Source organism: Anolis carolinensis, unplaced genomic scaffold, assembly GCF_035594765.1.
Source record: "Anolis carolinensis isolate JA03-04 unplaced genomic scaffold, rAnoCar3.1.pri scaffold_8, whole genome shotgun sequence".
Taxonomy (NCBI): domain Eukaryota; kingdom Metazoa; phylum Chordata; class Lepidosauria; order Squamata; family Dactyloidae; genus Anolis; species Anolis carolinensis.
The window spans coordinates 3,043,079-3,057,872 of record NW_026943819.1 but is presented as its reverse complement, the minus strand read 5'-3'; the positions used below and the strand labels follow the sequence as shown (position 1 = coordinate 3,057,872).

The 14,794-nt window shown below is 39.5% G+C and overlaps 1 protein-coding gene across 2 annotated transcripts in view; it reads right to left on the bottom strand.

The window, feature by feature from the left end:
* The window catches only part of ttc12 (tetratricopeptide repeat domain 12), a 41,488-nt gene that overhangs the window by 23,897 nt on the left and 2,797 nt on the right, over positions 1-14,794 (bottom strand). The window contains exons 1-7 of one of the 2 annotated variants that reach the window (XM_062961060.1): positions 14,463-14,575; positions 12,692-12,843; positions 9,974-10,007; positions 9,366-9,443; positions 9,018-9,139; positions 7,291-7,350; positions 1,460-1,531 (exon numbers count right to left, since the gene is read on the bottom strand). In XM_062961060.1, the coding sequence (XP_062817130.1) occupies positions 1,460-1,531; positions 7,291-7,350; positions 9,018-9,139; positions 9,366-9,443; positions 9,974-10,007; positions 12,692-12,843; positions 14,463-14,481 (537 nt within the window). In that variant the 5' untranslated portion in view covers positions 14,482-14,575. Of the gene's footprint in view, positions 1-1,459; positions 1,532-7,290; positions 7,351-9,017; positions 9,140-9,365; positions 9,444-9,973; positions 10,008-12,691; positions 12,844-14,462; positions 14,576-14,794 lie in introns of those variants that run through there. The other variant, XM_062961059.1, reaches the window with a different exon arrangement.

Genomic DNA, 14,794 nt, shown 5'->3' with positions numbered 1-14,794 from the left:
ATCTGGTGAGTTTCCATGTGATGCAAATCGGAGCATGGTCCTCTTGGCCTCCTAAGTTTCCTTCAGGTTATAGCTCAGGGCCATATAAGGCCAAATACAAATGTGCAAATTGCATCAGCAGAGTTTTCAATAGGTATCAGAATAACAGCTACATATTGTTGATGTGCGGAGGGGGGACGGATTGAACTCCTTACTCCCCTGCCACATTCCTGTCTGCCTTTCACTATTAAAAATACGCTGTACAACAGTGATGGCCAACCTATGACACATGTGTCAGCACTGACATGCCTAGCCATTTTTGCTGACACACTGCCGCCTGCAGATTGATTGGATGACTATGTCTTTTGTGGCCAAATTTGGTGTGATTTGGTCCAGTGGTTTTGTTGTTTACTCCATGGGAATTATGCACATTACATATATATATATATATAGGTAATGAAATTTCGGCCTAGGACAAAACAACAAAACTACACATCCCAGAAACACTAAACTTGGCAGCACAACCCCTCATCCATGCCTCTACGTTCATACAACAAAAAGAAAAGAAAAATAAAGTCCTAATTAGAGGGAGAGGAAGAATTGTTTTTATCCAATTGCTGCCAGTTAGAAGGCTAAGCTCTGCCCACTTGGTCTCCTAGCAACCCACTCAGCCCAGAGGACAGGCAGAGTTAGGCCTCACTTAGGCTACACTGCCTACAAAATACAGATTATCTGATTTTAACTGGATTATATGGCAGTGTAGACTCAAGGCCCTTCCACACAGCTATATAACCCATTTATAATGGACTTAATGTAAGGTAAAACCTTTACTCTTTACCTTAACTACCACCAATTCCTCAATACTTTATTTCCCATACCACCATACTTCGCCACAGCAACACGTGGCTGGGCACAGCTAGTGTGTGTGTGTGTGTGTGTGTGTGTGTGTGTGTATATATATATATAATCATTCTATTATTCTATTATTATTGTGGTATATTATCATATTATTACTATTATATTATTCATTATTCATGACTACATTGAAACTACAATAGAGAGAAATCAGTGTGGAAACTGCAAGAGGTACCATAGATCGTTGTACATGGAAATAAGGGTAGTAAATAGTTTTTGATTTATTAAATACAGTTATATATTGCAATTATACATTTTTGTTATTTAAACTATACATATTGCGAAATTATGTTTTTTTTTCTCAAAGTGACACACCACCCAAGTTATGCTAGGTTTTTTTGGTGAATTTCGACACACCAAGTGCAAAAGCTTGCCCATCATTGCTGTACAATAAAGTAAACAGAAGTGGGCTTTGCTGCCGTTGACAGCATCCTGGAAGATTTCCTTAGACGGAGCGTTAGAAGGCTTAAAAGATCCTAAGTGATTGGAGACCCTCCATATTGGCACGGGAATAAACACAAGCAGAAGAATAGGCATGAATCTGAAATGTGAATCGGGTTCTTACCTTCCTGTACTGCTCCTGGGCTAGGTATGCCTTCCCCATGTGGAAGAGGGCTTTGATGCATTTTTCATCGCACTGCATTAAACAGAATGGTTGAGTAAAGCATGGCAGGCATCAGTTCCCCAAAAGCAAAACAGTTTCCCCAAATGGCTGCTGCTTGTTGATAAGACTGGCATTTGTTTTGGAAAACGGGAAAACAAAGCAGACAACTGGGACAGTTTGATGTTTGGAGCATTTGCTGAGAACCGACTGCTCCTCTGAAGATGTACTATAAACTTTGACGAAGACGTCAAAGATGAATCGATCCCAGTTTTTAATAAAACCTGCATTCCAGCCCAAGCACTGGCAAACTACAGCCCTTTAGATGTGGTTGGACTGCAACTCCCATGAGTGCTAATCAGAATAGCCAGAGAACTGTAGTCAAACCACATCTAGAAGGCCATATTCTACCAACCCATGCTCTCTTCGTGTTGGCGAAGGCCTTCATGGCCGGAATCACTGGATTGCTGAGTTTTTTGGACTGTCTGGCCATGTTCCAGAAGCATTCTCTCCTGATGTTTCACCCACATCTATGGCAGGCATTCTCAGAAGTTGGAAACTAGGCAAGTGGGGTTTATGATGTCCAGGGTGGGAGAAAGAACTTTTGTCTGCTTGAGGCAAGTGTGAATGTTACAGCTGGCCACCTTGATTAGCATTGAATGGCCTTGCAGCTTCAAAGCCTGGCTGCTTCCTACCTGGGGGAGTCCCTTGTTGGGAGGTCCAACAGGCCTCACAGCCTCTGAGGATGCCTGCCATAGATGTGGGCCAAACGTCAGGAGAGAATGCTTCTGGTACATGGCCATACATGTGCATCAGGGCAGCTGAAACTCAGAAGCTATTGGCATTAATGGTCTAACACTACATTCCTTTCCAACGCTGGTAACAACATGCACAGACTGAACGAACAACAGCATTAGAAGGCGGTGAAGCTTTCCTTGGAGTTACATGAAGTCAATAGAGATTGCTCTGCTCTCTAATTATGTCCCTTCGCAGGACATGGAAAGCACCGCCCAGGCGAAATTATACCAAAACGAGGCCACGGCTTACATTGGCAGGTTGCCATTAGACTTTCGGAAAGGCGGTAGTTTTGTGGCGTTGTTGCTGCCCTTGTTGTGTGTTGAGTGTAGACCCTCAATCAATGGCACTTATGGCCTGACAAGTGCCAGGGAAACAATCTTTGGGAAAGCTTTCAGAAGGGAACATTACTCTTTCTACTCATCTCAGAGGGAAAGGAGTGCTGCTGGAAGCTCAAAGGAGCTCTCAGTTACAAGGGTTCGTGGAGGAGACGTACAGGAAACAATTGCTCACTCTCCGCTGGCAGGTTGGCCAATGCGCAGTGCTGCTAATGGACCTTTTGACTTTGGGAAGTGCACAGCCCAAGAGTCAGAAACAGCAATAGTAATAATTATTTTTTCGTGTCAGGAGCGACTTGAGAAAGTGCAAGTCTCTTCTGGTGCGAGAGAATTGGCTGTCTGCAAGGACATTACCCAGGGGACATTGCCCGGATGTGTTTGATGTTTTTACCATCCTTGTGAAAGGCTTCGCTCATGTCCTCACATGGAGCTGGAGCTGATAGAAGGAGCTCATCCGCGCTCTCCCCGGGTTGGATTCGAACCTGGCAGCCTTCGGGTCAGCAACCCAACCTTCAAGTCACAAGGCTTTAACCCACTACACCATCAGGGGGCTCTAATAATAATAATAATAATAATAATAATAATAATAATAATAATAATAATAATAATAATAATAATAATAATATAAAGACTCTGGCAGAAACCAGTGCAGGTGGTCCCGGTGGTGATGGGCACATTGGGTGCCGTGCCAAAAGATCTCAGCTGGCATTTGGAAACAATAAACATTGACAAAATTACGATCTGCCAACTGCAAAAGGCCACCCTACTGGGATCTGCACACATCATCCGAAAATACATCACACAGCCCTAGACACTTGGGAAGTATTCGACTTGTGATTTTGTGAAACAAAATCCAGCATCTCTATCTTGTTTGCTGTGTCATAATAAAATAATAATAAACAAAATCCAGCATATATATCTCATTTGCTGTGTCATACTATGTGTTTGTGTCAATAATAATAATAATTATTATTATTATTATTATCCCACTTTTATCTTGATTGAGACACACAAAAAATGCCCAAACTTATACAGTCTGGAAGTGTGCATGAGGAAAATCCAATAATACAATATAATACTAATAATACAATATAATCATATTAATTATATATTACATATTACATATAATATTACTAATATAGTACAATATAGTAATTTATTGCCAGTATTGTGCTATGCTAATAATATAATATTATGTGTAAATTTAATTTGTAAGCCGCTCTGAGTCCCCTTCGGGGTGAGAAGGGCGGGATATAAATGTATTAAATAAATAAATAAATCCAAATGTTGGGAGTCTGAAACAGTGATGTGAATGTATCAATTGGGAATAATAATAATAATAATAATAATAATAATAATAATAATAATAGGTGGCTCACATGGGGACAAGCCCAACTACAACATAAATTAAAACACAGAACTGTGAAATTAAAACATTATAATATAAAACAACATAAAACACAATCATGGGGCCTCTCATTCATGGAACGCCGTAAGTCCAAAACACTTGGAGGGCAATTTACAAGTCAGACAAAGCCAGATAAAATGCAAAACGGAGGCAACAGTTTCCTAATCTAAAAGCATTGTGATTGTGAGTGAGTAAGACTCTTCACCTCCTTTTAAGTAAGACGAGAAAGGGATGATCTGGAATTAATTATATATATGTTTTTAAGGTTTTTATAATGTGTTTTAACAATATTATTAATATGTATTGTTTTGCTTTTATGATTGCATTTTTGGGCATTAAATGTTGCCAATTTTTGTAAGCCGCCCTGAGTCCCCCCGGGTGAGAAGGGCGGGGTATAAATGTAAATTAATAAATCTAGCCTTTCTTGTGGACCACAAACCATGCAAAATTGCCTTCTTAGCTCTAAGCAAAGAGAATCGCTACAAAAAAATCTTTCTTTTTCCTAGAGTTGGAATGAAGGACACCAAGAAGAGGAAGAGAGTAGAATGCTAAGGTGAGAATCCATGTGTAGTTACGTCCACATTGAGTGGCGAAGCTGGTTAGTAGCCAGCTGCAATAAATTACTACTGACCAAGCGGTCATGAGTTCGAAGCCAGCCCGGGTCAGGGTAAACTCCTGACCATTAAATAGCCCCAGCTCGTTGTTTACCTGAGCAACCCGAAAGACAGTTGCATCTGTCAAGGAGGAATTTAGGTACTGCTTGTGCGGGGAGGCTAATTTAACTATTTATAAAAATCTCCAGCATCGTAAGGAAGCATGAGGAAGTACTCCATCAAGGACTCGGTGTCACAAGTGGACAGTGAAGCAGCAGCTCCCCTGTGGCCGGAATTGAGCAACCTCCATGAAGCCGGAAGCTGGAAAGTGTTAAATTGCCTCTGTGTCTGTCTATATGTGTTTGTCTATATATATCGTGTGCCTAATGGCATTGAATATTTGCCATGTATATATACATTGTGATCTGCCCTTCGGGATGAGAAAGAAGGGCGGAATATAAATACTGTAAATGAAATGAATGAAAATGAACTACTAACAGAAAAAAGTATCATTCGCTCTCCTGAATACTGAGAAAAGGACTATTTCTTGAAGACGTTTTCTTCTAGTTCTGCAAAAAAAGGATCCCAGGGTGAAAGCCCGGAGTAAGACCATGAATACAACTGAGCCAAAGCCATTAAGGTGTTTTAGGAAGGCACAGCTTCAACGGAAATCGGGATTTTAAAACCCACTTAGCATGCGACATTGGTTGAACCTTTTCTTGTTCTAGTTCGAAGCAAATGTCACATTTGCTGAGCGAATTGAACTAGAATACTAAGTTGAGGTGTTGACACAGATCTCTGGGGGTGCTGCAAAGTAATTAATTTATCATTAATTACATCCATCTTTAATTAAATATTTGAACTGAAACAAATGAGAAGCTGGGAGATTAGTTTCACATTGTGCAGGCATGAATGTTAATCCATCTTCTCCCCGGAGTGAAAACCTTCTCATTTAAGTTTTACATTAAAAGGCAGAATGGGTGTTAAGGAAGACTTTTCTATATCTCTTAGAGAGGAAAAGAATTTAAGCTTAATATCTTACTCATAACAACTTTAATTTGCAAAGTACTTTAGGCAGCAATCCTTACCACTTTTCCTAAATGGTGGTCCTTCTATGTCATCATTCCATGTTTTAAATTGCTTTTTACTGTTATTATATTGTATCATTTGGTTTTAATATGTTTTATTTGGTTGAAGATGCTGTTTTTAATGTGTATTTTATTTTGCATACTATTTGTTTTTTGGGCTTGGCCCTGTATTAGCCGTCCTGAGTCCCTGCGGGGAGATGGAGGTGGAATAGAAAAATAAAGTTATTATTATTATTATTACCAGGAAGGAAGCCGGAGGTGGAGGTGGGATAGAAAAATAAAGTTATTATTATTATTATTATTATTATTATTATTATTGCCAGGAAGGAAGCCGAAGGTGGAGGCGGGATAGAAAAATAAAGTTATTATTATTATTATTATTATTATTATTATTATTATTATTGCCAGGAAGGAAGCCGGAGGTGGAGGCGGGATAGAAAAATAAAGTTATTATTATTATTATTATTATTATTATTATTATTATTATTATTATTGCCAGGAAGGAAGCCGGAGGTGGAGGCGGGATAGAAAAATAAAGCTATTATTATTATTATTATTATTATTATTATTATTATTATTACCAGGAAGAGTTGGAGGCAGGATAGACAAATAAAGTTGTTATTATTATTATTATTATTATTATTATTATTATTATTATTATTACCAGGAAGGAAGCCAGAGGTGGAGGTGGAATAGAAAAATAAAGTTGCTGTTATTATTATTATTATTATTGCCAGGAAGGAAGCCGGAGGTGGAGGCGGGATAGAAAAATAAAGTTGTTATTATTATTATTATTATTATTATTATTATTATTATTATTATTATTATTATTATTACCAGGAAGAGTTGGAGGCAGGATAGACAAAGTTATTATTATTATTATTATTATTATTATTATTATTATTATTATTATTACCACCAGGAAGGAAGCCAGAGGTGGAGGTGGAATAGAAAAATAAAGTTATTATTATTATTATTATTATTATTATTATTATTATTATTATTATTACCAGGAAGGAAGCTGGAGGCGCAGACAGGATAGGAAAATAAAATTATTATTATTATTATTATTATTATTATTATCATTATCATTATCATTATCATTATCATTATCATCATCACTAGGAAGGAAGCCGTATTTAAGATAATAATAATAATAATAATAATAATAATAATAATAATAATAATAATAAGAATACAAAGTAGGCCCTATTTCTGAGTAAACACTGTTTGAATCCATACTCCATTTGGGACGCCATAAGATTTTCTTTTCACAAAATAGGACACAGGGATAAGAGGGTGTAAGTGACTTGTTATGAGTCCAAATCAGAGGCTGGACTCTCAGAAAAGTAATTCCAGATTCAAATGCTTGTTATTAAGTGTGTGGCCCATTCTGTCATCTGCAATGCCAGTAGAAAAAAAAAACAATGGCACTGTGCAAAATCCGTGAAGCAAAGTGTGGAAATGCAAATGAGCTTCCCTTTAAACCTCTGGACTAATCCAAAACCAGGCGTGCCATGAAGCATGACTCATCTCCTTCCCCACTTTGGACAGAAATGTAGGCAGAGCTTACCCTTAAAGCCCAGTCGCAATCCTCAATGGCTTGGTCATACTTCTGCAACTTGATGTAAGCCTGAAACGAAAGGGGCCAAAACAGATGGATAAGCTGAAGCAGTTGCTCATGGAAAGGCAAGGCTGTTCTATGCAGCTTCCCTTCCTCAAAATACTCAACCCGACTGCAACCAATTAATTAAAGCAAATGCTATGGAAGTTGGCTTAGGTGAAGACGCCTTGACAGCTGCTTCTTAGTTTCCTGCTTACAGCTGCATGTCCAAGTGTCAGCACCACCAGAAAAGGAAAATCAGGCAAAACAAGAGGGCTAAGCTATGCTTAAAGCCAAAGTCTTATTTTTATTTATTAATGCCAATTATATGCCATTTTCTCCTGGAGTTTGACCTGAAGTAGCTCACAAAAAAGAATCAATAATCAATTAAAAGTGCTAACTTTCATTTGTGTCCAAGCGAGATGAATTATGAATGCTGCCATAAGCTGTTTAAGAGTCTCCAATGTCTTTTATTTCAGAGCCACGGCTTTCCAAAACACTTTGGTGCCCAGAGAATGCCTTGTTCCTGGTACAAATGAAGCTTGTAAGATCTCAGAAATGGAACACAGAGATTCGTGTGGAAAGATAAGTACCGTATCATAAAGAGATAGTGCCAAGGTAAGCCAACCGAGTTCTGGGAAATATATGAAGAAAAACTAATAATAATAATAATAATAATAATAATAATAATAATAATAATAATAATAATATACATCACACAGTCCTAGACACTTGGGAAGTGTCCGACGTGTGATCCAATACAACAGCCAGCAGACTGTCTGCTGTAGACTCATTTTGTTGTATTTCAAATAATAATAATAATAATAATAATAATAATAATAATAATAATAAATGCAGACTGTGCAAGGAAGCTGACAAAACCATGGATCATATCCTCAGCTGCTGTAAGAAAATTGCACAGACAAACAGAGGCACAACTATGTGGCCCAAATGATTCATTGGAACTTATGCCTCAAGTACCACCTCCCAGCAGCAAAGAACTGGTGGGATCACAAACCTGCAAAAGTATTGGAAAATGAGCACGCAAAGAGACTGTGGGACTTCCGAATCCAGACTGACAAAGTTCTGGAACACAACACACCAGACCTCACAGTTGTGGAAAAGAAAAAGGTTTGGATCATTGATGTCGCCATCCCAGGTGACAGTCGCATTGAAGAAAAAGAATAGGAAAATCTCAGCCGCTATCAGGACCTCAAGATTGAACTTCAAAGACTCTGGCAGAAACCAGTACAGGTGGTCCCAGTGGTGATGGGCACACTGGGTGCCATGCCAAAAGATCTCAGCCGGCATTTAGAAACAATAGACATTGACAAAATTACGATCTGCCAACTGCAAAAGGCCACCCTACTGGGATCTGCACGCATCATCCGAAAATATATCACACAGTCCTAGACACTTGGGAAGTGTTCGACTTGTGATTTTGTGAAACGAAATCCAGCATATCTATCTTGTTTGCTGTGTCATACTATGTTGTTGTGTCAATAATAATAATAATAATAATAATAATAATAATAATAATAATAATAATGGAGTATTGCGGGGTACAACAAGAGATAAAGAAGCAGGATCGGATGGTTTCATCACACGAATGGCTTAAAGGAAGTGATTTAGGGCAACACCAAATACACATTTGTGCAGGTTTTAAAGGAAATGGCCTTTGGGATGCCCACGCTGACCTGGGCTCTGTTGGTGTACAGCATCGGCATGTCCTTCTGCTTCTTCAGGCCTTCTGTGTACTTCTCAATGGCTGCTTCATAGTCTCCTTTGCTGAAAGCATCGTTCCCTTTGTCTTTCAGTGCTGCAGGGATGATAATCATACATTTCAATAATTCTAAAGTGCCGGAAAGGAAAACAATGCAGAGCAGAGGCTGAAGAGGCACCCATTAATTCCCAGTGAATTGCTAGAATTTGAGCTGCAAATCTCTTATAATCTGTTGAACGGTGAGTTAAGCACCAACATGAAATCCCACTGTGTCTGCTTTTTATTTTCCTGACAGCTCCCACCCGCACGGCCTAACCCTTACCATTTGCAAAGGCTTCGTTTTCCTTCCTTCTCCTCGCTCGCTCTTCAGCATCCTTTTCTAAAGCGGCCATGAAGCCATCTAAAAATCAAGAGGGTGGAAATGGGAGTTCAATCAAAAGACCATTCTTTTTTTAGAAAAAGAATCAAATTGCAGAGCAAAAGTCTTTTCTAACACGTGAAATGGAAATCTAATGCGGCCCGAAATCAGAAGACCAGCTTATATTTAAAGAGACTTGCAGCACTGATAGTGGACTTAATCACGGACTTTAAGCCAAGCTATGTTTCCAAGGGACTGGGTCTCTCTCCAATTTCTGGACAAAGAAGGGATTTAAATATAAATAACACAGTGAAGATGTGAGCTGATTGAGCTGGGTATGAAGAAGTTGAAAAGAAAATATTGCTTCAGTTGCATAAGATGTTGCTGAATTCAACATGGCAATTTCAATGTCCTAGTCTATTAATTGAACACAGAAGAAGACTAAGGATGAAGGGCATAAAAGAAGGCAGATCCTGAGACCAATCCTTATCCCTCCTCAGTAAATACCATTTATTCAGCCTCTGAGATTCCTCTGCTCCAAAGTCTCCCTGAAAGACCAATCAACTTCTTACCTCGGTTCATCATTTCCTCGTGATTTGGCAAATCCTAAAACAGGTGGATCAAAACAAGGCGTTAGTTGGAAGTTCTGGGAAAGAAAGGGTGCCATGTAGCACACAGTGTGACTTGGCTTTTTAAAGATATCTTGGTCTATGAAAAAACACATGTCATAAAAATGAACCAGGCTCCTTTTTCAAAGCAACTTAATACACGAGTCCTTAATGGCCCCGTACCTCCAAAAGATGAACCGTGTTTCCAAAGCTGTCAAAATTAATTCAATCAATAGCTTCAAAAAGCCACAAGAAGGAAGGAAAACAAAATTAGTTCAGATAGTAGAATATAGAAATTAAATTGGCAAAAAGGATTCTGAAAGACATTTTATCTGGGCAAATTGCAACTATGGGTTAGTGCCTTAAGGAGAATAATGGAAGGCTGCTGTACATTTTGAAATTAAATCCCTCTTAGGAAGAAGAAAACACTTTCAGGGACAAAACTTGTTTAGGGCAGCCGGTGTGTTGTGGATGTATTGGACTGCATATTCTCCTGGGGATGATGGGACATGTATTCCAACACAACTGAGATTAGGGAAGACTGGACTTTGGGATGGAAATTGACAGCAAATTGCAACAGGCCCGGGCTGTGGCGCAGGCGGGAGAGCAAGCCAGTGCAATTAACTGCAATGAATCACTCTGACCAGGAGGTCAATGAGTTCGAGCCCCGCTCGGAGCCTATGTTTGTCTTGTCTTTGTTCTATGTTAAAAGGCATTGAATGTTTGCCTATATGTGTAATGTGATCCGCCCTGAGTCCCCTTCGGGGTGAGAAGGGCGGAATATAAATGCTGTAAATAAATAAATAAATTCACACTTGCCTCCAACAGACAAGAGTTCTTTCTCTCACCCTGAACATTATTCCACACACACACACACACATATATATATACCCCACTTGCCTAGTTTCCAATAGGCCTCACAACCTATGAGGATGCCTGCCATAGATGTAGGTGAAACATCAGGAGAGAATGCTTCTGGAACATGGCCGGAAAATTCACAGCAACCCACTGAGTTCAAACTCCTTAACGCTCCCAGTGTTATGTATTTGATATCTATTTCTTCTAAACAATTGCATACCTTCTTTTCAGGTATGAGGATTTCAGCTGAGGATTTCAGGGTTGTATGCTAGCAACTGTATCACAGCCAAATATAAACACAACAAGGCAACAAATAGGAGAGGCTCTTGAGGGAAAAGGCACTCCCATTATTGGGGCACCACAGCTGATAAAAGCCTTCAAAGTGGGAGCCAGGCAAGTGGTTTCTTTCAAGAGCCACTGGAGATGAAACTGCCAGCACCCACTCAAGTAGTTATGATGATATTGATGATGGGTAGGAATAGTTAATGAACCCCTCTTGAGTCTAAGGAGTTTTGGACTCAGGAGCTCATAGAGGCCACTTGATTGCTCTGCATCCATCACCTCCCAGGTTCACCTGTCAAATTCCCTTTGGTAAAATTAATTTCTTCTGGCGAAAGGGAATTAATCAAGATGAGCTAAAGACAAGTACAGGAAGACCTCTAAGCATATAGTACACATCCTGAGCCCACTAAAAGGTTTTACTATCATTTAGATTAGCATCATTTCCTATTTTAGAGTGGAGATCCTATAATAAAACATTTCATTTGTCCCGTTAAAGCTACTATTATTATCATTTCGTACATATACATAACACAAAACGCATGCACATTAGGTCCAAGTGTCTGGGATTTGTCTGGGGCCTTGGATATTAGAGAGATTATTATTATATTAATTATGATTATTGTATTGTCGAAGGCTTTCATGGCTGGAATCACTGGGATCCTGTTATTTTTTTCAGGTTGTATGGCCATGTTCCAGCAGTATTCTCTCCTAATTCTCTCTTGCAATGGTTTTAAAATAATGGTTTTAATGTGAAGATAACTAATTTTAGTGTTTATGTATATTTATGCTTTATTTTAGGCTCCAGCATTAAATGTTTGCCGTATATATGTTGTGCTCTGTCCTAAGTCCCCTTCGGGGTGAGGAGGGCGGAATATAAATGTTTTAAATAAATAAAATAATAAATAATAATGTTTTGCCTGCATCTGTGGCTAATGGCATCTTCAGAGCTGCTTCTCAACCTCTGGAGCTGCAGAGAATTCTGAGAGAAGCCCCAGTCTTGATGGGAAATGGCTAAACGTTCTGGACGTTAATTTCCAAACATCAGAAAAATCAAAGTCCCAGAACCATTGGTGTCACCTTGAGATTCCTCTGCCTAAATGCGGCACTGTTTTCTGCCAGATGCACCTGAATAGTGTTGGAGAAGCTGAATAGCGTTGTTTGCGGACAAAGCAGAAGAGGACAAAACTCCAACAGCAGGGAAAGGCTATAAAAATTAAATTGATCTGTCTTGTAAGTAATAAACATCCCTTTTTTAAAAAAAAAAATTCAACACAATGTCAACATGTTTTACAATTTTATGGAGATTGAAATCACCCTGGCAAAAATGATATAGCAATTATCATCACACGCAGCAAAACTTCCATGCCGGCCACAGAAGAGATTGATAACAGACAGAACTGGCAGCCTACAATTAGATGTTTCACCTCAGGTTGCTATATAATCCCTAAAATACAGGATTTGTATTTGCTCAAATCCCCCCAACAGCTTCCCAGAAAAGCAGGGGCAGGGGGAGAGATAAAAGAGCAAAGAGAATATATTTACCGGTGCTCGCGTGTTGACGACTGTCCTGTCCACCTGGGGCTTCTTTTTACTCCCATCTTTGGGTTTTGTGGAGCTGAGCCTTTTCTCTGTCTCTGCGATGGCTTTCACCTGGATGGAGGGGTCTGCCGAATTCAGGCCTTGAATCAAGTTGGCTGGAAACAGTAGGAAAGGCAATCACTGGAACAAAATAGGCTTCCGGACAAAATTGGGAGCCAGTGTCTTGTGGATTTACGAAGCTTATTTCTATTGTTATCTATTCATCTATCTGTCTCAGAAGCAGATATCTCACGGCTTCACCATAAGGCCCCAGAGCAGCTAACAAACACAAAACAAATAAGATAACAAACAAGTAAATAAACAGCAAAAAAAGGCAGATTTGTGTGTGTGTGTGTGTGTGTGTGTGTGTGTGTGTGTGTGTCAGGAGCAATTTGAGAAACTGCAAGTCGCTTCTGGTGTGAGATAATTGGCCATCTGCAAGGACGTTGCCCAGGGGATAGCCAGATGTGTATGATTTTTAACTATCCTTGTGGGAAGCTTCTCTCATGTCCCTGCATGGGGAGCTGGAGCTGACAGAGGAAGCTCATCCGTGCTCTCCCCGGATTCGAACCAACAACCTTCAGGTCAGCAACCCAACCTTCAAGTCAGCAGTCCTGCTGACACAACGGTTTAACCCACTGCATGTAAAAGCCTACAAAAAAGGAGGGAGAGACAGGAGTGCTGTGCTTTTAGCTCAGGCATGGGCCAACTTCGGTCCTCCCTACAGGTGTTTTGGACTTCAACTCCCACAATTCCTAACAGCCTACCAGTCCAAAACACCTGGAGGGCCCAAGTTTGCCCATGCCTGATATAAACAATATAGAAGATTTGGTTGTTGTATGTTTTCCGGGCTGTCTAGCCAAGTTCTAGAAGTATTCTCTCCTGACGTTTCGCCTACATCTATGGCAGGCATCCTCAGAGGTTTCACCTTTTTTCATAATATTGGGACATGGCACTTTCAAATGAGGTTAGGCATATTTTGCAATTTCAAATAGGAATATAGTGCATCTTTTGGGTGATATGATGCCTTAGAAGAGTGACACATCTGCTATGGATCTATCCATGTCAACATAGGGAGGGGAGGGATGCTATGGGTTTTTTTATTGTCTTACTATAACACTTTTCCTAACCACAACTGCATGTTTTTCTGGTTCTCCGGTTTCCGACCACCTACTTCAAAGACACTTTGAGGTTGTAAACATTAAATTATTTGCACAAAGGCTTTTCGAATGAAAATAACTGTCAAGATGCCCAGAAAGCTTTTAAATTTTTGATCGCTAGGAGAACACTGGCTCACTTTAATTTTGAAGCAATTTTGACAAAACAGAAACCAAATAAATCAAAGGATGGCTGATAGCAGAACTTGAAGGCGCGGTGGCAATCGACTTGTTTCCTTCTGATCAAATATCTGCACGATCATTATCATACGTCTGCACCATCATGCCAAAATAAAGCAGTATTCCAATAAATCATCCGCTGTTTTTTAAAAGTCTTTCTGAGCATTTCCTCCTCTAAATTCCGCTTGCGAGGGCCTGAAGATGAATAATAGCAGATTGTCTGTGTGGCAAGTTTTCTAGCCATCTAGATTTGCTGGATACAAAGGCTGGTCGATTCTTATTTAACGATACAACAAGTGTAAATATAAACACATGGTTAAACATCCATGGAAACTAGCGGCTACAGAGTTGCCATCACTAACAGCAAAAAGAGCTACAGTACTGGTATTCCACTTTACCTGCTATGTTTTGTCCCATAGAATTCAGGGATTGGCAGTTTAGTGAAGGACATTCAACTCAAGGGCTTCAGTGTCTTGCCAAAGTATACATTCCATAGGATAGAACCAAGGCAGTTAAAAGTTCAACAATGATGCTATATTTGTGTGAATGGGTTACAAGTCTCGCTATGGCCAACATCTGGCCCAGAAAGCAGTGAGAAACTCTGCCTCCATCAATATTGCCATATAATGCAGCTTGGAACGTCACAATGTGGTCAGTTCAGACTCATATAATGCAGTTACACTAATAATAATAATAATAATAATAATAATAATAATAATAATAATAATAA